The sequence below is a fragment of the Pavona decussata genome, unplaced genomic scaffold (genome assembly GCF_977016875.1).
Source record: "Pavona decussata unplaced genomic scaffold, jaPavDecu1.1 SCAFFOLD_25, whole genome shotgun sequence".
Lineage (NCBI taxonomy): Eukaryota > Metazoa > Cnidaria > Anthozoa > Scleractinia > Agariciidae > Pavona > Pavona decussata.
Genome location: NW_028145448.1, coordinates 1,619,008 through 1,644,831, shown reverse-complemented (window position 1 = coordinate 1,644,831; position 25,824 = coordinate 1,619,008). Strand labels below are relative to the sequence as shown.

The 25,824-nt window shown below is 40.7% G+C and overlaps 1 protein-coding gene across 1 annotated transcript in view; it reads right to left on the bottom strand.

The window, feature by feature from the left end:
* The window catches only part of LOC146485730 (sushi, von Willebrand factor type A, EGF and pentraxin domain-containing protein 1-like), a 112,778-nt gene that overhangs the window by 76,758 nt on the left and 10,196 nt on the right, over window positions 1-25,824 (bottom strand). Inside the window, exons 3-7 of the mRNA XM_085103076.1 lie at window positions 25,019-25,180; window positions 23,986-24,189; window positions 21,917-22,102; window positions 6,919-7,122; window positions 3,156-3,461 (exon numbers count right to left, since the gene is read on the bottom strand). Coding sequence (XP_084959202.1) covers window positions 3,156-3,461; window positions 6,919-7,122; window positions 21,917-22,102; window positions 23,986-24,189; window positions 25,019-25,180 — 1,062 coding nt within the window. The remainder of the gene's footprint in view (window positions 1-3,155; window positions 3,462-6,918; window positions 7,123-21,916; window positions 22,103-23,985; window positions 24,190-25,018; window positions 25,181-25,824) is intronic.

Sequence of the window (25,824 nt, the reverse complement as noted above, 5' to 3'; positions counted from 1 at the left end):
GGATAGAGTGGCTTTTCTTTGGAAATAGCATGACATTGACATCTGGGTGAGTGAAATGAAACATGACCATTGCCATAATTTGGCAATTATTGACGGCAACAACGCATCTTTAATCTCACCCAAAACCCGGTCTTTTAGCGCTCAAGTCCGGCTTTCTACAACAGAATCGGTTTAATCGGAGCAAGACGCATTTTAAATTGATTTTCCGTCTTAAATACTAAATTCATGACGCAACGCGAATCACGCCGAGCGAACATCTGGAAATTATTAATGACATTGAGACCGGAAATCCGACTCAAAATCCCACTTCTCGACTAATCGATCACTAGCCTAACAACGCTACCGTTATCAAGGCGAAAAATAATCGAATAGCTTTTCGAACTCACCCTTTTTGAAGAGAAAATCCTTGCCAATTCACGCTCGTGTTATGACCTTGTTACTTGGAGTGCCGGATGTTGACAAAAAATTGGAACGGGGAACGACATACAGCGACTTTCAGCAAGAAAATATACTAAGTCTTTGGCCACAATAAGAATTCCCGAAAATTTCGCCTTGATCGACTAGAGCTCATCCCTAAGACCTACTTTCTAAGGCCAAAGACTGTTACCTCCTCAAGCAAAGTTACCCGTTTAGCTCAAAAGAGAACTAAAAAGGGAGCATATTGGACTAGGCACGATGCTGCACTCGTAGACTTCTTCCTTCACTAGACTTAATGATGTCCTCAGGAAAACCTTGCTTAAGGAGGCCAAAAAAAACGCTAGGTCAAATGACTTAGTTCTAAGTTCAGAGCGCGCGCCGAAATCAAAGCCAAATCGTTGTGCGGTTAAAAGACGATCGAGCGAGAGTGGCGCTAGGTTAGCCAAATAGGGAGGGAGAGGGGGGGGGGAGGGGAGAAAACTATTCTTATCTTGTAAATGTCTCTAAATGTATGCCTTCTGCTTATTGACTTAGCATCAAAACAAAAAGCAAAAAAAAATAAAATAAAATAAAATAAAAATAAGTAAATAAAATCTTACAAGGAAAACTAACATAAGGCAATATTTCTGGAGCTATGTTTTCATAAATCCAGGTATATATTAGAAGAGAATAGTCCAAATGAGCTTAAAGGAGTTGAAGTTATGGGGCAGCTGTTATAGCCCTGCTTGTCTAAATCACAGTTGTTTTTCAAGCAATGAAACTGACGTTACTAGCCGGCTGAAAGCCTGAACTAAGCCATTTTATTTTCAGGATATGATGAATGAAAGGAACTTGCTAGTGATTTGTTTTAAGGCACTCATTAAGAACACGATTTCTTGCCTAAAAATGCACTCTCTCTTGTGTATTTGAATGCTACAGTTTATTTCGAGATGATTAATATCACATAAAGGAAAATATCAACCCCTTTTCTGTACAATTCGGCTGATACACTTGTAATAAATTATTACAAGAGTATCAGCCGAATTGCAAAGAACGGGTTGATATTCTCGTCTGCGTGATTAATCATGTTGCAACAAACAGTAGCAATCAAATGCAAAGGATACATTGCCTTCATAATGTGAATGAATTTTTAAGCAAGAAATTGTGTTCTTAATGAGTGCCTTCAAACAAAACCATAGCAATTGACTTTCATTCATCATATCCTAAAATAACTGGCTCAGTTCAGGCTTTCAGTCCGTCTAGAAACGTCAGATTCATTGCTTAAAAAACAACTGTGATTCAGACAAGCAGGGCTATAAAAGTGTCCTTGTGTTTTCAACTTCTTTGAGCTCAGTTGGATTATACCCTTGTAATATATACCTGCATTTTTGAAAACATGGCTCCAGAAATATTACCTTATGTTAGTTTCTCTTGTGAGATTTTACTTATTTTTTTTTTTCATAATTTTTTTTATTCTTAGTCAATAAGAAAAAAATATAAAGGGTCATTAGCAGATATTTATAAAATCAAAATATTTTTATCCCCCCCACTCCCTCCCTCCCTCCCTCCCTGTTTTGCTAACCTAGCCCCAATCTCTCTCAAACATCTTTTAAACGCGCAACGATTTGGCGTTGAATTTGGCGCGCGCTCTGAGATCAGAACTAAGTCATTAGACCTAGCGTTTCGTTTGGCTTCCTGAAGCAAAGTTTTCCTTACGAAATCATTAAGTCTAATGAGGGAAAAAGTCTTACGGGTGCAGCGTCCTGCCTCGTCTAATATGCTCCCTGTTTAGTTCTTTTGAGCTAAAAGGGTAACTTTCAGTTACTCGGGCGGATAGTATGTTGTGTGCTTTGCTTGAGGAGGTGACAATCTTTGGCTTTGAAAAGTAGGTCTTAGGGATAATTTCTTTTCGGCCAACGTGGAATTCCCGCGAATTTGTTACCCAGCCAAAGACTTAGTATATTTTTGTGGTAGAAAGGGCGCTAACCCTTCCCTTTTCAAATGTTGATTTCAACATCCGGGACTTCAGTTAGTATGGAAAAGACTAGCAAGGATGGGCAAGGAATTTCTCTTCACAAAACGTGAGTTTGAAAAGCTATCGATTGTTTTTCACCCTTATAACTGTAGCGTCGTTAGGCTAGTGATCGATTAGTCGAGAAGTGCGATTTTGGGTGGTGTTTCCGCTCTCGAGTTTCATAAATAGTCTCCTGCAGATGTTCGGTCGCCGTGATTCTAGTTTGCGTGCAGCATGAATCTAGTACGAACATAGAAAATCAATTTGAAACGCTGCCTTTCTCTCAAAAAGCTGATCCTGTTTGATCCTGTTGAAGAAAGCTAGACTTGGGCGCTAAAAGACCGGGTTTTGGGCGAGATTTTAGATGCGTAGGCGCGGTTAATCATTGCTAATTTGTGACACATTTTGTAGGAAGTTCACAGGTCATGTTAATTTCATTTCATGCAGATGTTTTTACTTAGTGTCATGTCTAATTCCAAAGAAAAGCCTCTTTCGTCTTTCTCTCCCATGCTATTCTTTGACCTAATTGCTTACAACGGTTTCTACTTTTAAACAATAGACGCTTAAAATCCGCGTGACAATGGAAGTAAGCGTGACACTGACTTATATTTAGATGACCGGAAATTCAAGGTTCAAGTTTACAATGGTTTCTGTTACGGATAAACAACGGACATAAAAAAAATGGACATATATGTCCCATAAATTGCAAATTGAATAACCCTTGAGCATGTATGAGTTATCTCACCTGATACCTGAACGAAAAAGGAGCAAAACCCTGAATTGCGGGCATCATCCGTCACGTTGTACTTTACAATGTGGGCGGTATCGTTCCCTTGGATTATTCCCAGTAGCTTCGGAAGCTGTGGGTCCACATTCTCGCCATTAATCGTTAGTATGATTGTAAATGAATCATTTGTTATATCAGCCTGGCCTGCCGTCAGTGAGTTGTCAGAAAATGAGAAATCCCAGGTCACTGTTGACGCATTTGCTCCAGGGTCGTTGTCTACGTAAATGGTCTGTTGCGGACAGGTCAATAATGGTGGCTCGTAATCTGAATGTGCAATGGCAAAGTAAGAAAAAAGAGCGCTTTTAAATTTTGAGTAGGTAAGGACTTTTGGTTAGTAGGGCTTCTTTCGTTCAAAGTTAGAGTCGACCATTTTCAGTGCTTTTAGCTAAACTCTTTAAAAATTGTTTCATATGATCCTAGCCTCGATATCAAAGTTGCAGAGTGATTGGTTGTCTACTTGTATGAAAAAAGAAAAAAATATTGAAGAGAAAAGTACTCTCGCCAAGAGGTTGGTGGTACATCGAATGAATAGCAATGTGAGTACATCGATGTAGCAGATTAATTTTGCCTGCGGATCAGGCGTGTTTCATCTTTCTTTAAACTTTAGACGTCGATTGGGGGAAGGGGGGGGGGGGGGGCAAGAAAGTAACGGTGCAAGCGAGCGAGAGTGAACACACTGTTATTATAAACACTCGATTGAAAGAACGTAAAAGGTATAAACCATAATCGGCAAACCCAGCTTCCTGGGAGACGTTTGACATCAGTACGTATAGACTTTTTTAAATTCATGTTGATAAAAGATTTAAAGTTCATGCAGTCTTTGAGGCTTAAAATTTACTTAATTCTCGCTGCAAATGCTAATTAGAACACTTAAAAATTCGACCAGGGCGTATCGTTTATTATTCACTCTTTGCAATAGAACGAGCGAGGTTCTTTCGATTGAGCTTATACAGGTCGGAGGACGGGGGAGTGGAGGGGGAAGGGGGGGGGGGGCATTGTTACCACGGCGATGGTGTCTGACCTTAACAGCATTTTTTTTTTAATATTTAAAGTTACCGTGTACCTTCAGAGAGAAAATTTTTGGATTTTCATTTTTTAGATAAAAATAAACTTCCCATTAAGTTCTTACAAACTTAAAAAGAATTTTCGAAAAAGAGTGAGTATTTGCCGAGAAATTGGGACGAAAGCGATTTCCACCGGAAGCTAAGTTTTACTTTGATTGACAGCATATTGCTGCCGGTGTAACCACCCGTTGCGATATTTGCGCGAACGGTCTTTGTACAGTATTGAATCTCTCACGTTCTCGCACTTCGAATATCCTGTATTTAGTGGAAGAACTTGCGTTTGTTCGAGTACGACACTGACATAAAAGAAGACAAAAGCTTTAAGCTACACTTTGAAGTAGGTAAAGGTCTTAAAATCTTCCAGCGAAGCAAGTATTTGGAGACGCGCTTGTTAATATTTCAATTCGCAAGTCCGTGAATCGCGCTTCATAAGCTTCCTTTTTTTATTTGCGGCTGAACGTTATCAGATCACTTGTGTTCGGGTGCGCAAAACTTACAAGTCTCGGCAAGCGGAAACAAAACAAAAAAGCAATTGAAAAATAACGCTAAGAATCATGTCCTATGTCTTGATCTTTTCTCACGCCGCCCGTCGCTATAAGATAACTAGTAAAGGGAAAGCCGCCGCTTTTGCTTGTAGCGTTTTCACAAAGACTTACTGTATTACGGTAATTCTCAAAGCGTTAAATGGAGTCAGCTATTTTAAACGGTTCCGTTTAAACGTTTTCTTTCAAGCGTCAAACGAATACTTGTTTCCTATTTGCAGCATTAACAATTTGGGACGTTCATTCAAGAGCGAATTTTCACCCGAACTTTCGATAAGCAATTTCGAAACTTGGCTATTCTCAACAATATTTCGCTCGAATAGATTTATTCGCCGGCTTTTCGACTGAAGAGCAGCAAGAATTTTCGTTTTGACTGAGACAATAAATGCGGTTACGGTGGTTCCCCGATAATTCCGTAGCGCTGATAATTTTACCCCCCTCAGCCTCTTCGGCCCAGCAGCTTTGCATAATGAGGTCGGCTTCAGTCCCCATTTTGTTTTTCCCATAATCATTGCAGATTACAAAATCGACGTGGGCGTACAACAAACACCGCAGATATCCAACAAAATGGTGACGGAGTTGATTACTCTGGAACGCAATACGTGCAAAACTGCGAGAAAATTTTCACAGGAGGTGACCGGAAGAAAAAGTAGCTTGCAAAATGATTGGCTAATTTTCCATAAAGGCGTTGAGGGGCGGTACTTGTTTGTGTAGCGAGAATTTTTTTTCAAGCGCTTTTTTCTTAAATTTTAATTTTCGCTTGCAGGGGACACTTTCAAGAGTTACAACTCAACAACGATTTGGCCGATTTCAGTAAAATTTGGCCAGACGCTAGAAAAATATATAACAAACAAAAAGGTGTCGGGGAATGTGATAATTGTAAAAATTCTTTCCTTGAAAGGCTTTTCCGTGAGTTCGCTCCGCATGGTTTTCTCGCAATTTTGAAAATGTTTTGTAACTTTTGAACGAAATCGAATTAAGGAAAACCCCGACACATTTTTTAAGCTTTTGGGATCCTGACCTGGAGAAAAAAAACAAACTTCCAAAATAAAAAAAAAATGCATTGAGTTGGAACTCTTGAACGATGACCTGGACCTTCAAGTTCCGACCTTCCGGAAAACCTGGGAATTTATTTTCTTGGGAAAAAAAATGAATTATTTGAATACCCAGTTCTATAAGCTTTAATTTGATGTGGGTTTTGGGTATCTGTGATGTAACTGACAGGCGCTATATCCGTTTAACTGAAGCCACCCCTGAAGGTACACGGTAACCTTAAGGAACGGTCCTAAAAATTAAGAACTTGATCAGAAACTTAAGTGGGACTGAAAAATGGTGTGGTCGGTTAGTGTTGATTGACTTTGATGTAACCACCGCAACCAACTTTTTCCGGGTATTTTTTTTTTTCTTTTTATCCCTATTCTTTTTTCAGAAAATAGAAAATCCATTTTAAGATGAAGAAAATCACTTTTCTTCCTGTAACTTTATTGGCGTTGGTTACCTTTCGTTCCATTGTGCCCCCTTGCTGAAGTTTTGGGAGAATCCAGAAATCCAAGATGGCGGATCCAGGTCATGGCCGCCATTTGGCAATCATGACCTAATTACCGCGTCAAATGACACGGCGCGGACCTCAAAGGAGACATACTTGGGCCAGTTTCGATCTTCTTTGTCTCACATTTTTTTAGATATGGAGGGCGCCCAATGCCTTCCCTTTCCCCACCCTGGTTCCCAGAAGTCAACCTCCTCCCCCCCCCTCTCCCCCCCCCAAAAAAAAACAAAAACAAAAACAAAAACAGGGCTACATAGGGTTAACTTAAGATTTCGTACTATTTTGTTTCTACTGTTAATAATCTACGCTTTAATTAATAATTGTCTCCCCGTGCTGAAAGGAAAAAGAAAAGGGAGGGAAACAAGCTCAGTCACTTATACGTTCAAAGATAAGGCATACACTTGTGTAATCTGACGTTGCGTTATTCATTGTTCCTTAGAACATGCGAACTGGACTATCACTAAGCCACAAGATAGCACTATGCAGTCAGGTATCACATGATCTGTAAGATTAACGAACAATGATACTAAAGAAATTTATCAAGTGCATAGCATTTAGTTGATCTATACCTTGACAGCTTGGGGCAACAGCTCTGTAGTCCCAAGTTCCATTTACATAGCAAATTCTTGTGACATGCGTTGAGGGATAGTCTGCGTAATATCCAGACTTGCAATGCAATGTACAGCCTTCATCGAATCTCGTAGGTTGGGTTTCACACCTGGGTGGCAGATACCAACCTACGGAATCTGACAGCAGCTCTGGACATGTCACCTCTGAAAAAGAAAATTTATGAAATAGCACTTTATCGTGGCAATAAAAAATTTTAATGCACACCAGGTAGCGAGAATAGATTGCAACTACAGGAAAGAGCACATTCTAATCAGCTCAAGGGCCAAATTTGAAAAACTTGTCTTTTAAAATAGCAAAAATGTATCTCCGTGAATTCTGGGCAAAAACTATCCCTTCCATTATTATTACAAGCTTCTGTAAAAATTCTCGTCAATTAGTATCGCAAGAATTAATACAAACCTCGCAAACCTTTATCAATTGGATAAGTTGCTATCCAACGCCGGAACAAATGTACTTTAACCGATGCTTTTGGCAAAATTTCCACACAATGCAATTCTTAAATTGACATTTGCTTCTACTCTATTCACAAATTATAGGACTATCGGGAAAACCTTGCACACATTTTATATCCCGGATGGCGAACTATCCAGTGGATAAAATTATCCGCCCTTTGAACAACTGGGGCCAGAATTACATTGGTGTGTATTTAAAATTATTTCCCAAACGCGCGTTGGATATGAGATGATAGATAGCCAAAGGGGCGAGTAGCGCCTCGTTGGCTATAATCATCTCATATCCAACACAGGCAAGTACGACTGAAATAATTGTTTTCTTGAAAACAATCAGAAATATTGCTAGATCTTGCTGATTTCGGTTTGCAAGAACAACTGAACGACAATTTAATGGTGTTAGGAGAGAAAATTAATAGCTTATTTTAGTTGCCATAGTTCTCAGGCTCTAAGGTCGTTACTGAAAAACAAATTCTACTATTGGATCTTAAGCTCTTATTTTAATTTATTCTAGTTTGACATTGGTGGCTTCCACAAGTGTAAATTGTAAAGTGTAAATTCTACTTTGTTCGATTACGCGAGTCCTTAACCTTTGTCCTGTAATCTAACGACTCAGCAGTTCTTTTGATGTACGTTCTTTTCCGCAATCAATTAAAAACTATTCACCGACGTGGCGGTGGCTAGATAAACAATAGCCTCCATTTGGCGCGAAAATATGCTCAGATATTTGTCCGCGGCCATTATCTGTTCCGAGAAGCGAACAGTTTTCCAAGAGCGAAGCTCGAGGAAAACTGTGAGCTTCGAGGAGCAGATAATGTCCAAGGACAAATATCTGAGCAGATTTTTTAAAGCCAAATGAAGGCTATTGTGGTTATTATCCTTCAAATATTTTTCGCAACGTGTAGCAACGAGCTTGAGTATTTGAACATTTCGTTTAAGAACAGTTTACCGTCAAAAACGTTTAGAGCGTATATTGTTTTCTGATACTGCTTTATCGACCAGTGGGTTTATCTCTCCTTCTGTCACAAAAGCAAACCGTTCCCCCATCTTGACATTAATTTAAATTGTAAACAAGACGCGCCTTGAAGTTTTAAAAATTGGGGAATATCACTTGGGGAATATCATCGGATATTCCCCAGTTTTGGCTGGGGTATACTCGGTCACGTGAGGCGTTTAGACCAATCGCGCGCGAGCAAAAATGTTTGATGGATTATAATGGTGGATATTTCCCGAGCGGCGAGGCGGCGAGGTAAATATCCACCACTAGCCACCGACACTGAGGTGAATGGTTGTCTTAGTATATACTAAAACAGTGAGATAATGTGCACCACAAAAAGATGATTTTAATTCATTTTTCCCCTGCCAAGATTGCAATATTTTCGGGCGGAAATCCCGCGCGCAAATGACTGAAACAATAAGGCGCCCCAAAAAGTCACATGATACATCAGGTGATCAAACGAGCGAGAAATTTACAACGGGAAAACCACGGGAAGGAAAGTGAAAATCGTTGGTTTTTGCATGTTCGACAAGTTCTGTTCCTTATACCGTTTTATACCAGCTCTTGATGTCATTTAGCATATTATCAAGGGTGTTGTAGCCAAGTGGAGTCGAGCAGTACGACATAGCATCTCTTGCTGGGTTAAACGATTTGCACGGGCTTCGTGGTTTCTGGAATAAACTGCTGCACTCGGGATTCAGATGTGACAAGTATTTCTCGATGAGTTCCACCGGGCAGCGTTTTCAACCAGGTCTTTCGAATATTTTGCCGTTTGACTCGTCTTCTTTGTCGTCGAGGCCACGTTGGCGGTTTTTGGTCGCCAACACTGCTCCGTGCTCTCTGCTCATTTCGAAATATTTTTTCACCACCTGGTGTTTGTCTCGAGACGAGCATGTGCTACTTTAGAAGCTGCTGATTTTCGCGTCCTATCTTTCCAAGGAACAGACTGATAAAAAACCAGGCTGTTTGCGGCTCTTTGTTTGGTTGGAGTGAATCAATATCAACGATCTCGCCTTCTTCATAAAGTTTGGCAACGACATCCTTTGTCAAAGGTTGCTTGTGCATTGTTGGAGCTTTTTGACCACTCTTGCTGAGGGTTTTCAGAAAATTGCTCAGAGATGTATTTTTCAAATATTACGAGTTCGTCCACCACCAATTTTAACTTGTTTAATCGTTCGATTCGAATTCCACCATAACTACGCGAGAATCATACAAGATTGTAATGAAAACTGAAACCTAGATTTCTTGCGAAAGCATATGGTCCAAATCACGTGTCTATGAACTGTCAATCATTTCTAACACTCCCCGCATCTGTTCAACTTAGTGATACAGATGTACTTGTGAAATAACAAAACAAATACAACAAATGTAGCTCGCAAATTAACGAGTTCTTGAAGACCACTTGTGGTCTCAGTTCCATTGCAACATACTGCAAAGTTCGAGAAAACTGAAACACGGAAACGTTCAGCAAAATTCAAATAGTCAAAGTTCTTATGATCTCAGTCTCCGTAGAATTTCTCCATCAATCGCCGCCCTCCTTCGAGGTCTGCTATCAACAGCTTCTGTTCCTTGTTCAGACCGAACTGAATCCTCGGGCTGCGGCAATGGGTCAACGTTGGCCTTCACTTCGATGGGAATCAAATGCTTGACACTCATCTTGAGTAAGTTTCTGGTATCTGCTACCCGCACAACTGCAGCTCTAACCTGGCCGTCACCTCCTGCTTGCAATTCTTTGACGATCGCTAATTTCCACAGTGCTCTCTCGGTCAAATCCTTCTGAAGCCGTACGACGTCACCAACAGCAATTTCCGGATTCTCTCCCTTTCTCTTCGAATTCGTAGCGTGTGTTTCGCGTAAGTTCACCAAATACTCATTTCTCCAGGCAGCTGTAAACTGATTCAGCAGGCGTTTCTGGTGCTGCGATCGTCGCGTCAGCGTGTCATGGGTGCTAACAATTTCAAAGTGGCTTGAATTGGGAGTGCTCTGCAAGCGTCGACCATTAATCAAGTGTGAAGGAGTTAGCGCAAAGTTCACACCATCCAAGTCATCGTAAACGTATGCTAGAGGCCTAGCGTTAACGACACATTCCACCTCTGTAAGTAGGGTACTGAGCTCTTCGAAACTCAGACAACTCCGTCCGATCACTTTCTTGAGCGGTCTCTTTACGGTTTGAACTAAACGTTCCCAGAATCCGCCCCACCATGGGGCTTTGTCAACAATAAATTTCCACGTTACACCGTTGTTTGCCATGTAATGGGGAACTTCTTGGGCTCTTGCTTATTTTCACAACTTCCTTTGAAGCAGACTTGAAAGTCTTGGCATTGTCCGATAGTAATGTGGCTGGCAAACCTCTTCTGCTAGTGAATCGGCGAAAAGCCAATAGAAAGGCTTCGGCACTCAGTCGTCTTGGTAGCTCCAAGTGTAAGGCTCTAGTAGAGGCGCACGTAAACAGGCAAACGTATGCCTTAGCTTCATCTGCGTTTGTTCCACCTTTATCTGTCGTGTAGAAAGGACCTGCAAAGTCTACACCTGTGTGCGTGAAAGGTGGACAATCAGAAACTCGTTCCTCGGGTAAATCGGGTGGCTGTGGTAGTGGGAATGGCTGTCCCTGCCCCTTTCGGCACGTCACGCATCGTCGTCGGCACCCTTTGACAGCTCGTCTTCCTTGCAATATCCAAAACCGCTCTCTTACAGACGTCAACGTTGTGTTTACTCCGCTGTGCAGCATCCGCCAGTGATGGTCACCGATAATCAAATCCACCACGTAATGCTTTGAAGGTAACAACATTGGAGTTTTGGCTTCTTGATTAAGTGAACTGTTCTGAATTCTACCCTTGCATCGCATGATACCTCTCTCATCTATGTAGAGGTCAAACTGTCGCACAAGAATTGGAGCGGGCGTTTTTCTTGTCGACATCAAATGGCACACTTCCTCTGGAAATGATTGGTTCTGTATGGACTTAATCCACAGTTCTTCGGCAGATCGGATTTCTTCTGCGTTCAATTCGGGACCTCTCTTCTCCTTTGATCTCCTCGCAAATCGAAGGACGTAAGCAGTAATCTGCAACAATTTTGTCAAGCTACTGTAGCGGTTGGCATCAATGATTTGATGTAAGCCAGTCTGTCGCACTTGTTCACCACTGACCAAAACATGTGTAATATTTGCAGGATTCTTCGCATTTTCTTTCAAGGCATTTTCGTTCTCGGAGTGGGCGTTGTCCTCACGTGGCCATTCTTCTTCAACGTTGTGCAGAAATTCTGGACCCTTCCATCATTTGTCCTCGGTAACCAATTCGCTCGCTGTCATTCCACGCGAAGGGATATCGGCTGGGTTCTGTTCGCCGGGACAGAAATTCCACGACGCTGGAGTGGTGCTCTAACGGATCTCTTGCACCCTGCTCATGACATACTGTTTCCATGACCTTATATTCCTGATCCAACATAAGACTGTCATGGAATCGACCCAGTACACAGTTTCTAACTTCTGGGGCAAGGCGTTCTGCACAGTTTTAGCGAGTCGTGCCAGAATCGTAGCGCCAAGTAACTCAAGCCTGGGGATGCTCTGTTTCTTTAACGGTGCAATCTTGGTCTTCGATGCGATTAAATTGATCTCCGCATGTCCATCTTCGTAAAGCGAGCGAAGATAAATGACCGCTGCGTATGCCCTTTCAGACGCATCGCTGAAGCAGTGAAGTTGCCCTGATTTCAAAAGACTTGCGGAATGGCTGTCGAAGTAACATCTCGGTATGCGAACACTGTTCAGTGTTTGAAGTTCGGCGATGAGTGAATTCCATTTCTTCAAGTGTTCGTCACTCAATTGTTCATCTCAGTCGGTGCGCTCATTACAAAGTACTTGAAATAAGACCTTCCACTGTATAGTAAATGGGCTCAACAGTCCAAGCGGATCAAATATTTTAGCCCAGATCTTCAGCAACGATCGCTTTGTAGTCGGAAGCAGCTTAGCTTGTTCTGAAAGATCAGACAAGTCGAACGTGAACTCATCGGTTGCAGTATTCCAAATTGAGCCCAACACCTTTACAATATTGCTGTCAGCGGTCTTGTCGTCATTGACTGGTGGACCTGTTGTGGCCTTTGCATAGGATTCATCTTCTTCGGTGACAGACTTCATGCCTTCGGATACAGATGGGGGCGTCACTCCCTCAGTTGATCGGTTGATTGCCTCTCGTACAACGGTCGAGTTAGTGTTCCATTTTCGCAAATTGAATCCACCTCGCTGCATAATTGATTTAGACTTCGAGTACAAATCCAACACCTCATCATTGTTCGCTTCTCCGGTAACGAGATCATCCACATACAGGGAATTCTTTAACCGCTCGATCAATTCCATCTTGAACTCCTCTGATAGTTGCGCGTCTAAATGGTGTCGAATCGTCGATCCTAAAATAGCTGGTGATGGTCTCAGTCCAAACACCAGTCTCGTAAATCTCAAATGTTCAATTTCGGATATCAGGTCGCCAGGATCCTTAAACCACAAGAATCTCAGCATGTCCTTGTCGTTTTCGTTTATTCCAACCATCAGAAATGCTTTCTCGATATCGGCTGTCAGACCAATCTTGTGCCAGCGAAATTTAACAAGAGTGTCAAACAACTGCGGTGTATAATTAGGACCAGTTTGAAGACAATCGTTCAAGGAGTGATTGCGTCCAGGTGGTTTAGCTGATCCGTCATACACAATTCTCAACTTAGTCGTTTCTCGATCTCTTCGGATCACACCATGGTGCAGTAAATAATGCACAGTTTCGCTTTCGTTTACTTCGCTTTGTTCTGCGGGGACCTTTTCCACAATTCCCTGGCTAATTTGATCTTCAATGATTCGATCGTATTCCTAAATTAACTCTGGTTCCTTCAACAACCTTCGTTGCAGAGATTTGAGACGGTTGACACACAGTTCGTAATCACTCGATATGACAGGACGATTCTCCTTCCACGGGAGTTCCACTTCGTAACGTCGTTGAAACAATCACTTGACTGCTTGCATTCCAATTCTCCTTTTATTCCGATAGATTCAGTTTCCCAGAACTGCTTCAAAGTGTCAACGAGGGGGTCTTGGGTGTGGTCGAACAAACCATTGCTGTTTCCCGATATGATCAGGTTTGTCACAGTTGTTTCAAATCTAGTAGCGAACTCCGTAGGCCCTGACAGCAGCCATCCGAACTTGCTATTGATCGCAGTAGGACCAAAGTCTCCGCGCACGATTTCATTGGTTACGAAGTCCCAGTAATGGTCAGATTCAATAAGGACATCAATCGAATCTTGGGAATCGGAGCAGTCCGCTAATTGCAGTCCTTGCAAATGCGGGTAGCTGCTTGCGTCTACTCTTGTCGGGAGCGGTGAACAAATAGCAGGAAAACTAAGGACAGAAACCTTCACAGTCTCGTCGTTGCAGCTCTCAAGATGCAAAGTTACAACATCGCATTTTTGTTTTCGAAAGTTCCTTTCTCCAAATGTGTTGAGGTGAAGAGTTTCCGTCTTTGTTGGTTTCAGGCTAAGCCTAGACTTGAGATTATCTGTTACACAAGAACGTTGGCTTCCACAGTCGAACAATATTTTCACCTTTGTGGATTTCGACCCATCTTGATTTGTTGCGAGCGCAGTTGCGGTTTGCAACAAGACGTGTCCTTTCGTTTCAGAACTGGCGGTTGTTGTGACTCTCTGAGGTTGTGTGTTTGCTGCGTGATCATCCATTGTGTGACCATTCATTGCGTGACCATCCGTTACGTGTCTGTCAATTGCGTGACTCACAAGAGTCTGCGTGTTCTGTGAATACTCGTTTGGGGCAGATGACTCTCTCGGTGAATTCAGGGACTGGTGGTGTTTTCCGTTACAACGTCGACAGCCCAAACTACACGAACTGCTTTGATGACCGAACCGCAAGCAAACAAAACATCTTCGATCTCTTCGGATAATTTCCAAACGAGCTTGCAGATCGGTAACACGATTACAAGAAGCTGAATAATGACCGCCACCACAATAAGCACATTTAATTTGGGTTCCAGCTGGCGAGGGTCGCGTGCCTTCGTTAACTTTAGCGATAAGAGCTGCAGCAGACGGTGTTTTCATCTGATTGTATGTTTGTTTAGGTTTGTCAGCGTTCACTTTTACACCTTCGCTAATCTCTCGAGCCTCAACGTCCTGTCGAATCACATCCAATATGCCAGACATTTGCCAGACCTCTTGAGCCGTATTTCTAGCGACTTGAATTCGTACTTCTTGCGGTAATTTGGACATAATCACGGGAATTAACAAGCTTCCATACTGGCTAGAACTGACACCAAGGGACTCCAAACCGCGCACGTTTACACTAATCTTGTCATACACGAATGGGAGCTGTGAAGCCTTGTCGCTAGTACACCCAGGAATTTTCAGCAACTCATCCATGTGCGTTGAAATTATGTTCTGGGGCCTTCCAAAACGATTCTCAAAATATCAATAGCCGATTGATAATTCGCGTATGTTCGAGTCAATCCTTGTATAGCGCGTGCCGCTTGGCCTTCCAACAACGAGTGCAAATGAATGAATTTATCGATCGGGCTTAGATAAGGATTTACGTGAATGAAACTGTTGAAGCTATCCCAGAAAGTCTGCCATTGAGTAATTTCACCTCTAAACTTCGGTAGAACGAGCTTAGGTAACTTTGCCTTTGGATTAGCTAACGAGCTAAAGTTAGTTTGCTGAACCATACCTGCATGATCAGTGCTCCCCGATGATTGTTTGTTTCCAGCGTGTAGTACGTTCGCATTCGAACTCCCCGACGATTGCGTGTTTCCAGCATGTATTGTGTTAGTGCCCGAGCTCCCCGGCACATGAATTGGGGGATTTCCAGAATTCAAATTTACCGTTGTATTTGCGTGTTGATCTCCAGAAATAAGAGGCGATTCAAGGGACACCAAGGGCACATTATTTCCACCAATTTCCTTGTTGTCGGACTTGTCGGGGCCCTTCTCCACAGCGGCTATCGCATCCATGATCCTTCGTCGTATTTCCAACGCTCTTTCGTTAATCTCGTACGATTCTTCTATTTCGTGTTCGATGCCTTCGACCTTACACGTTTCGAGCATCGCTTCGTCTAAGGATTTCACAATTTCCAACTTTTCTGCCAACGATTCAGCCAGAGTTTTCAATCGTGGTCGATTTAAGACCTCGTCTTTCAGCAAATCATGTGGTTCGTTCGCAAGCTTCGTCAATACAGTTCGATCACCACCGCGTTTAGCGCGAGACCGCGCTAATTCCTCGTTCATTTCGTCGATTGTGTGTTCACCTTCCCACGTTGGGCGCCATTTCAAATATTACGAGTTCGTCCACCACCAATTTTAACTTGTTTAATCGTTCGATTCGAATTCCACCATAACTACGCGAGAATCATACAAGATTGTAATGAAAACTGAAACCTAGCTAGCTTGCAAAAGCATATGGTCCAAATCACGTGTCTATGAACTGTCAATCATTTCTAACAGTATCTGCGTCAGTATCTGCGTCGTTAAATTGACTGTCTCCAGCAATAGAATATGGCTTGGAAAATGGAGGACTTCTAAAGGGACGATCCAACGCGGCTCGGATCGTGGTAAGAGATTTTTTGTTGTTAAAACTGCCGTCCCGTTTCCTTGCTGACAGGTAAAATTTCTAAAGACATTTGTTTAGTTCTGGTGGCGACATTTCTTTAACTGGAGTTGCAAACTCTTCCTTTTGCTGAACCCATTCTGTAAGAAATATGATTAAACTTTGGTTCTCAAGTGAACAAGTGACAGCAAATTTGGTTACGTAATATTAATTTGCATATGTCTTTTATCGATAAACTCCGGGTTAAAACCATAAAATATTATCTTGTAACACTGCCAAACCAAATTTAGTCCACTTATTTGTGTTTTTAGGGACTGCTTCGTTGTTAATTTGGATGATTTCTTCGCTTGTCACGGATGTAAACCAGGACGCCATTTTTTTTTTCGAAATTCATGCGACGGAGGGCCAGACTCGCGAGTTGCCCGGAGGTAAATAGCAAAGGATATTCGGAGTTTGACTAGCCAATCAGAGCGCACCTTCAACGCTATCCACTGTTTTAGTATAAACTAAAATTCAATATTCTTTGTTATGGACCTACTCCGGGAAAAAGTAGCCTCCTAATAAGGAACTCTCAACATTTAAGCGCACATGAAAGTAATATATTTATAAGTGACATTTTCTTTTTTGTGCGCGTGATATTTCGCTGATATTGCACCATCAAATCTTGATTTTTTTTTTTTTAATGACTTATTTGTTAATGTTTACCTAATTCAGCCCTATGGCTGCAAAGTGATTTTAATGAACTATCTATCTTAAGGAAACTGCATATTATTCGCTATTTTTAAAGGGATACAGTCACCTTAGTGACCGCGCTGACCTGGACACTAGTTTTGTCTGTTTGAAAAACGTCTACCTCAACTTGAAATCAAAAGTAGACGTCAAATATAGAAATCCGCTTCAATCTTCCCAGTGTTTTATTGGATTTTCAATCTTTTACTGGAAACCTGTTTCTGAGTATGCTTTTGCTTATCCTATGGTATTATTTTATCATATTTGGTTAAAAACGGTATGGATCGCATCATTCGCCGACGGAACATGAAAAGAGGAGGTGGGAAACGTGAAGGCGCCGTGCAGAAGAAATCGCCTGCATTGACCAATATAAGAGGGTGCTAATGGGGTTAACAGTTAACTGACAATTGGCCACAAAAATAGTTGTTAACTGATATTTGGCCAAAATATTAGTAGTTAACTGATAAATGAAAAGTTAACAGTTAAGTGATATTCTATTAATTATACTAAATACGATTGTTGTTGTTAATCAAAGCAACAAAGTTCTTTCCTAACAGCAAAGCTTTTTGTGAGTTTTACCTGTCCCTTTGCGTGACCAGGTAACATATTAATTGATATTATATGTGAAAGGCGCCAGGGTCGTACCAGGCACGAGGAAGCGATGACCTTGATCTGTTTGATCCTCGTGATGGCGTCGAGTGGCACGGTGTAGGTTATTCTCAGCTTTTATCGCGATGATGAAGGATCTGCATGCGAACGGCACAGAGATCGTGTACTGTTCGACATTGAAAAGCATAATTCAAAGGAGATAGCCTGCAAACATTTGAGAGAATTCGTGGGAATCAAACAGCAAGCGGAAAAGTTCGGACTCGGTGGCTTCGATTTAAGGTTGTTTCGACTGGAAAAATTGGACAGGAAAGCCGAAAATTTTGCAATTGTGACAAAGGCCCAGCGGGAAATGGAACTACGCTTTCTAATGGGAAGTGCCACAAGTGAGCTAAATGGTGCGTATTTTGTTTCTTCTTTTTGTTTCGTCTTTTTGTTCACAATGGTCCAACCCCCAAAACTGATTGACGTTTTGAAGTAAAGAAAATTCGGATTATGAATCAATTATTATCGCTGTGAGATAATAAAAGTTAATAGATAACCAAAATTAGTGGTTAATTGACAATTGGCCAAAAAAATGGTAGTTAACTGACAATTAGCCGAAAAATTAGTAGTTAACTGACAATTGGGTACCCCCATTAGCACTCCCATATAACGAGAGAAATAAATTAAAAACGTTGGAGAACAAATCTCGATTATATATATTTCGAAAATCCCATTTTTTCAACCTGGCAAAAGGTTCGTGCGGAGGGAATCTTCGGAAACGATTCGAACTTTGCGTCAAAGCTGCTTGGTTTGAAGCTCAGACGAAGACAAGCTTCGGTACACAGTCGATTATCTCCTCGACAAGGAAAACTTCTATTAGAACCTTGTTTTCTACGGGTCGAGCAAGCGTTCTTGTAATGACATGGGTTTGTTTCCTAATTTTAGGTAACGGAGAAGTTGTAGAAACGAAATTATAAACGCAAAATAAATATATGATTGAAAGCAAGGCCTACTCTGGGACCTTAAGTCGCCTTAAGTCGCTTAAAGTCGCTTAAAAAAAAAGTCGCCTTAAATACCTCCGGTAGGGGGAGGGGGAATCTCATATTAAATTGACAGGGGCGATTGCCATACCTTTTAGGGGTTAATATTTGTGGTTTGATACCCCTTAGGGTGTTAAAAGCTAAAATTACGTCCATCAGATACATTGTGGTAGCCTTTAGGGTAATGAGCCAAAAAAATATGACAGGCAGCAAATGTCAATCAACTGATTTGGTACCTCTTAAATAAAATGAAAACAAAATTGTTGAGGTCATGCCCTCAAAACAGAATTCTGATACCTTTTAGGGCTTCCTTCCAAACATTTTGAGTTTATCCCTTTCACTTTTATATGGGAGCCCCCCCCCCCCCCCCCCCAGCCCCTGCCGATCTTTTAAAAATCGCGTAGGTTAGAAAAAGCTCAAATTTCTCCCAGAGGATAAACTTCCCCATTTCAATAAAAACAAATATGAATTTGTTGTCCATAATAGTGTGTTCATTGGGTTACTGATCTCTGTCAGTGACTCAACTGATGGTCATAATATTATATACAATTTTATCAACCATCCCCCCATACAAATGTAATATTGTAATTGGAATATTTTGGATAACACAAATAAATAAAATGAGCTTTTCTTTTCTGATAAAAAGATAATAATTTTTTCTAACTAGGTCCTAAATAAAAATCAAGAGTCAATGTCTCTTATCAAAAATTGATAAACTTTATAAGCTTAAGTGCACACTGTATGAGGGTTAACATTATCCACTATCAGTCACTTACCGATTGGAAAACTTATCAGGTGCCATCGAACAGTACATGAATGCAAGAAAGAATAACTTCTGGATATTGACGTGCCAGATCCATTCGAGATGAGTGTTTTTTTTTTTTTTTTTTTCACAACAACCATTTGATTTAGCATTTGTAAACAAACGAAGAAGCTGAAATGTGCCAGGCGTCCAAACTAGCTAAAGCTCGTTCTGATTTCATACATACATTGAATTCAGTTTTTTGCCGCAAATCTTCATTGCCAAAATGTTTGAGTTTCCTGTAATTGACCATTACGTAGAAATGCAATTCTACGGGCATCTTTTCCACTGCGACTAGAAATAATTCCAAAACCTTAAAAATAAATCTTAAAATAAATCCAGGAATTTACAAGTTGCATGCGTTCGAAAGCAGTGTGGGCACTGGGAACAAATAGAGATAAAGAAATGCATGCTGGGACGATCTTCTTCAAAATGGCGGCACCAATGCATGCTTTCAAGGTTTGTGTACATTTTTGTGAATTTGTTATGCGTATTGTTGTTCTGTTATATTGTCATCAGTTGAACGGTATGTATTTTCTTTTAAACAGGTAAAACGCCACAGAAGAAGGCGTATCAACATTTTTATAGCTGGATTTCTGGCTTGAAGCTGGTATGAATTTGGCAACGACGGCCATCAAGCAACATTGGTGGAATTTGGCATGGAGGAATTCAGCTATTGACATAAGTGTTATATTAATAGTGAATGTAACAAAATGCTGTAGTTGATCAAATTATTTTATATAAGCTTGCTAAGCTTAATGGGTATTAAATATATCATTGTGATTGATTGAGTGATTTTTGATACACTCTTCACATATTTATTACCGATCCATACTCTTGTTTAATAAATGACTGAATTATGCATCAAAAAATTCCAGACGTGATCACTTGTGGGCATAATGTGCATCATGTCAAATTTTTCGGGGATGATCACCCATGGAGTTTTCTGATGCATAATGCTTGCATGATAACAATCCAGGCAATATTTTATTTCCTTTCTTGGACACATTCTGTTCAAGTCTATGCGTGTTAGTTAGGGTCATATTGAAGGCCTTTCTGGGCCTGAACTGGGGTGTCTGTACTAAGGACTTGAAATCTTTGTGATGATGAAGCCTGGGTAATTTCTCAGTAATCTTAACAGCTATATGCATTTTAAGGCTGGTTCCCTGATTGGTGGATTACAATAAATCATTCACAGGACCATCACAGAACATCCTGTTTGCCTTTTGGGTTAAGGGTTTCAAATCCATGTTGGACCTAAACAAGGCGAATCAATTGTATATGTCCACTGTGGTATATTAATAGGCCTAACTATACATGGGCAACAGCCTAGCTTACTCACTGCACCTTGTGTAATTTTAACCTTCTTAAGTCGCCCAAAATCGCCTTAAGTCGCCTAAAATCGCCTTGAGTCGCCTTAAATCGCCTTAAGTCGCTTAAAATCGCTTCAATTTTACAGTGTGTTTTGCTTAAGTCGCCTTAAATCGCCTTAAGTCGTCCAAAGTTACGGCGACTTAAGGTCCCAGAGTAGGCCTAAAGCAGAAATAAAGCTTACCGGTAGTTTCGCTACAAAGTCGTTTTGCTACACTGCATTTCAGGCGATTCGCTACCATACGTTTTAAATCTGACACATTCTCTAATATTTGAACTCAATTGCTTCTTATGCAAACACTGTGAAACAGCTAAGATAGTTTTTCACACGACCGGATACCGAAATAAACAATGAAATGATTCGTCGACTTCAGAGGTATTCGTTGACGTCTGGCTTTCCCTGGACAAGTCCATCAGTAAATTTTCCATGGTATCAAGAAAATGAGTTTTCTATTATGACATTAGGTTTATAATCACTATAATAATTTTGACTGGCAAACACTTCGACCCAAGGTTTGTTTTAAATTTTTAAAGGATGCGCTTCTCAGTGCGAGACTTACGGATGAAGTGTGATATGCAAATCAGCTAAGAATTGGTATATACAGTGTAATGCGCTCGTGCACCAGGTGACTGTGTCCCTTTAAGGATACTATTATCAATCCCGTGCTCTTCTTGAATACTGACAATTGGTTTTCGTAACTTGGTCTGTATTAAAATTCAAAATTACCGCGACAAAGGAGAATGGCACTCACTTATTAAATTATTTGTCGTTTCGAAGAAGTTGCTGTAAAACCCAAAGGTAGGTTTACCAGTCAAAACCTGGGACATTGATGCTGATTTGTTTCGTCTCCCGTGCAGTGGAAAGTTTCGTTCGGCATGGAAAATATCTATTGAATATAGTGTTCCGCACATGCCAGATTCTCAAGACTTTGATTTCTCTTATACTTTGAATTAACATCGTTATTTTAACGACGTTAGGCTTTTTTTTCGTCACTTAAATGTTCCTGAATTTGTTCTGATCAACTTTCATATCTAACATGGTGTTTTTCATGATTTCGCTGTTTTTTAAGTCACAAGTAAGTATTGCACCATATGGCGTACCAGTTAACGCCCTCTGTGTTTCATTGTTAGAACGTTACTTTACAATCGTAGAAATACGAAGGAGGGCCAAGAAACCGTTCAGTATTTAGTCAGAAAAGGCCATTTGAAGCCTGGGCAAACAAGGGGCATCGTTCATATGAAGCCAGAATCGTTTCGCTTTTCTTTTTAAATTCACTACATTTCACTTTTAGCTCCACGAGAATGGCTGCTCTTGAAAAGAACAATTGTTACATCTCTTCATACACACTAAAACTAATCAATCTACAATTTCTTCTATACCGTCACAAGATGGAGGATCCGGATACCATTGCTCGTTCAGCTGACACGTAATTGTTTCTGATCCATTCCGCTCGTGCCCGCGGTCGCACTCGAAGCTGCATGTCGTGCGATACGCGTTGTTGCCAGTTGAACAGGTCCCAGAGGGTTTTTTAGCGTTAGGAACATACACATAATCACATCTCCTCTCTGAAAATTAATTAATATTATTTTCACTTATTTACTATTTCGTAATTATGCTGGAAAATCCGGCGTATTGATGTAAAAATCTCACGTGTAGTTGACGAGAAGATTAAGTGCAATGAATGATTTGCCAGTAACCAGACACCTAATTTGTTCTGCGCACAGGAATCTGGGATCGCCAGGGGGCAAACATTGCCAGTCGCTAGAAAGAAATGTATGGCATGAAGTTGTTTCTTCATCAAAAGCAGTGATTTCGGACAAAAAAATAACACATTTTCGCCGTGATTTTGTGAAAAGCGGAGGTGACTTATGTTGGTGCGTGGAAATTGTAAGATTTTGTGTTATAACTGGGATGAAATCTATCGATAAATGCGAAATGTTGACTGTGCAATCTACTGAATCTACATCAAGTAATGGTGACCAATAGTCTCGAAATAATACAAACGTAGGTATTAATTTGAGGGGATTGACTCAATAAAGCCTTTTCAGTTGTAATTGTATGTGGGCCGATATTAACAACCTATGCCAGGCGGTGATCACTGTGCTGTATGAGGTGTATAAATTTAGAGTTGACAAGCCTTTGCGCTCACGTGCGTGTTTTAGTTTTGCCCTCACGGGTATATCTTTTTGAGAACACCCTCTTATGAAAAGAGCGGTGTCCCCCGTAAATTTTCTTTAAGAGCTTGATTTTCTTCTTATTAAATGTCATTTATGATTTGGACGATTTGCGTGATGGTCACTGTCGCATGTTTTGTATTTTCATCTCCTGAAGGTCATTTCTGGGTTATGCGTATCGTTCATTAGAACTCTTGTTGTTTCTGTTAAGCGACTGCCGTTCTTATGTACTTTGTGGCATGTGGTTCAGGTTTGGTATGGCCCATTTTAGTGCATCCGGTGACAGTATAGCCTCTCTTTTTATCACTGTAAGGATAGGATTTGAACGGTGCACATGTATCTTGCGGCTTTTGTGTTGCTGAGCCCAGCTATTTGCTTTTGTCGCTAGATGTCGTGTTCCTTATCACGGCTATCTGTCTTTTGATCCTGTAGCTTGTTTGAAAGCTATGCAATGCGTTAAATTGAGGGCTTAAGTCCTCTTTAGTCCGTTTACAATTTCGACGCAGAAACATTAGTCACCTCCGCTTCTCACAAAATCACGGCGAAAATACGTTATTCTATGTCCAAAACCACTGCTTTTGACAAAGAAACAACTTTACGCCATACATTTCTTTTTAGCGACTAGCAATGTTTGCCCGCTGGCGATCCCAGAATCCTTTGCGCATACATGGGTCTCTGATTACTGGAAAATCATTTACTAAGTTTCATTTATGGTGGCTTTAATACTTTAAAGTTCATGGGAAGAGGCAAAAGTAACGATTAACTCCGTGGTCTATTTTAGTAACCCCTCATGGATTTCAATTAATGTTTGCTAAATCGATTACAAATGATATTAAAAAAGTGCAATTTTCTGGAAGTAAAATAATTCAAGCTGGCGCTGGTCCAGTATCAAAAGTATACAAACAAATAGCGTCATATGCCTTCATCAACTGATCGTTTCCCCACAGGTGACCAAAGCTGGCTTGGGGATAATCTTTCAACAGATGTGTAATAAGGACCCATGAAGCTTTGTTCGATCACTTTCTTGAATTTGATCAACAAAATCGGTTTGCGCCGCAATTTTTCGGGGAATTTAGCTGAAATTAACATCAAATTTGACTCCTCTGCGCTCAGTGCTCGAAATTAAGACACCAATAAAAAATATTCATCTCGATTCGTAAATTGTATAGCTGAATTGCCGCTGGTTTTTAAATTTAAAAAAAATTGCTTGTACAATTACAACTCAAAAATTGGATGTTGATAAATAGAATGACAACTCCATGAATTAAACGTACCGGCACACACTACAGTCGACCCGCTCCAATCCATGGTTTTGTCTACTTCATCTTCAACGCACTGTCTATTGGCGGTCCCTTGTGATATTTTAAATCCTTCATCACATTCAACAGTGCACCAGGATTGGTATGTCCATGGCGAGGTGCAGGATCCGCCTGTTAACGTTGCGTTATCGGGCACTGGCAGGGGTTGACAACTCTTAACTAAAAAAAGGTAAGAACATGTAGATTGAAGAGCCCTACCCTTGTGTCTCTCCTTTTAATACATCCCTATGCATATATGGATCAGAAAACCGTAGGGAAGGGAGAGGGGCTACTGGATTGTCACCTGCACTAAAAGGGAATTCACAAGTGCCAATTTAATGCTATTCAATACTCAAGTTAGCTTTCTTTTAAATAAAGAGTGGCTAAGCAGGTTCTTTTAAGCTGGATATTTTGAATCAGTTCTCACCTATACACCTCTTGCTTCCAAACATTTAGCAAAAGCTAGACGAATGTTGCATCTTTTAGCTACTAAACGCACCCTTTGTAATTTTATTTCCTTGTTTGTTTTCTTGTTATCTTTGTTTTCCTTTAGCAAAACAGTGGCTAAGAAGGTTTCGTTCCCTGGGTCAGATTAAATCTAATTGTCTTTGTTCTCGTGTTTCCAAAAGTTTCTAAAAATCTGGTCACCTGTTGTATTTATTAGGTACCTAATAGCACCCTTATGTTATGTCTTCGATCATTTTAAAATTGGTGACGAATAAACAGCTATACTGACAATAACGGCTACAAACCAAAAGACAAAAAATTTTTATACTGAACAACAAACGTTACCTCCACTAGACCACACACCACAACAGCAACTACCATTACTTGGTAAAGAGCAAAGGTCATTACGCATGAGGACTAAATTAGGTTCAATGAATTTTCGTAGGCTAAAACAGTGCGGCGGTTGCTTGCTACCCTGTTCGAAACAGTTAACAACGCTCTGTCGTGCATCCGGTATATGAAAGCTAATCACAAAAACTAAGAGCAAAATCGGGTAACGTACTTGCGCAGTCGTTTCCATATTCAGGGGTCCCGGAGTATCCTGGACGACAGACACAGTCCGATACGTGGGTACTACCATTGATTTGGTGAAAAGAGTTAGCAGGACATGGTGTACATGAAGCTGCATAGCCTTTGAAATCTTTATAGGTTGATACAGGGCATACTGCGAAACAAAACAAAAGAACGTCAAAGGAATATGATCAAACTACTATTGGTAGGATTACCCTGTGTACTGGCATGTAATCCGAACCACCCAACCGTCTTTTTATTATCACATGGACTATAAGACTACTATATAGTTATTTACTAGCCACAATAAAAATGGAGGGTTGTAACATTACTGTGCGTTTTCGACCATGGCTAAAAAAGTTATTTGGAAGCAGAAAAGGGAAGAAAAAGCTGAAACCTGTTCACAGTACGTTACGCGAAAATCTCAGCTAACATGCGGGAGGATGAAGATAAGCTAACTAGTGTATATTTCATTTATGTCCTCTCATATGTAATCTGCTTGAAGCTTTTTTCGGATCAACCGCTGTTGATCAATTCCAAAACAGCGAAAGAACTAAATCCTTCTACGAACACTACGAAAGTCGGTCACTGACTTATACCACGGCCCATTCTACAGGATCAATTTTAATTCTTGCCCTCTTAGGCTATTTTGCATCATGAGTGTAACAGGTGTTCACCTCATTTAAGTGGTTGAACTGCATGGCATGACATTTGTTCATACTATCCTGAAAAAGCAGATTGACCGACTTGAAAGTATACCAATTGGTGAATTATCAAATATGTAGAAAGTACTTGATG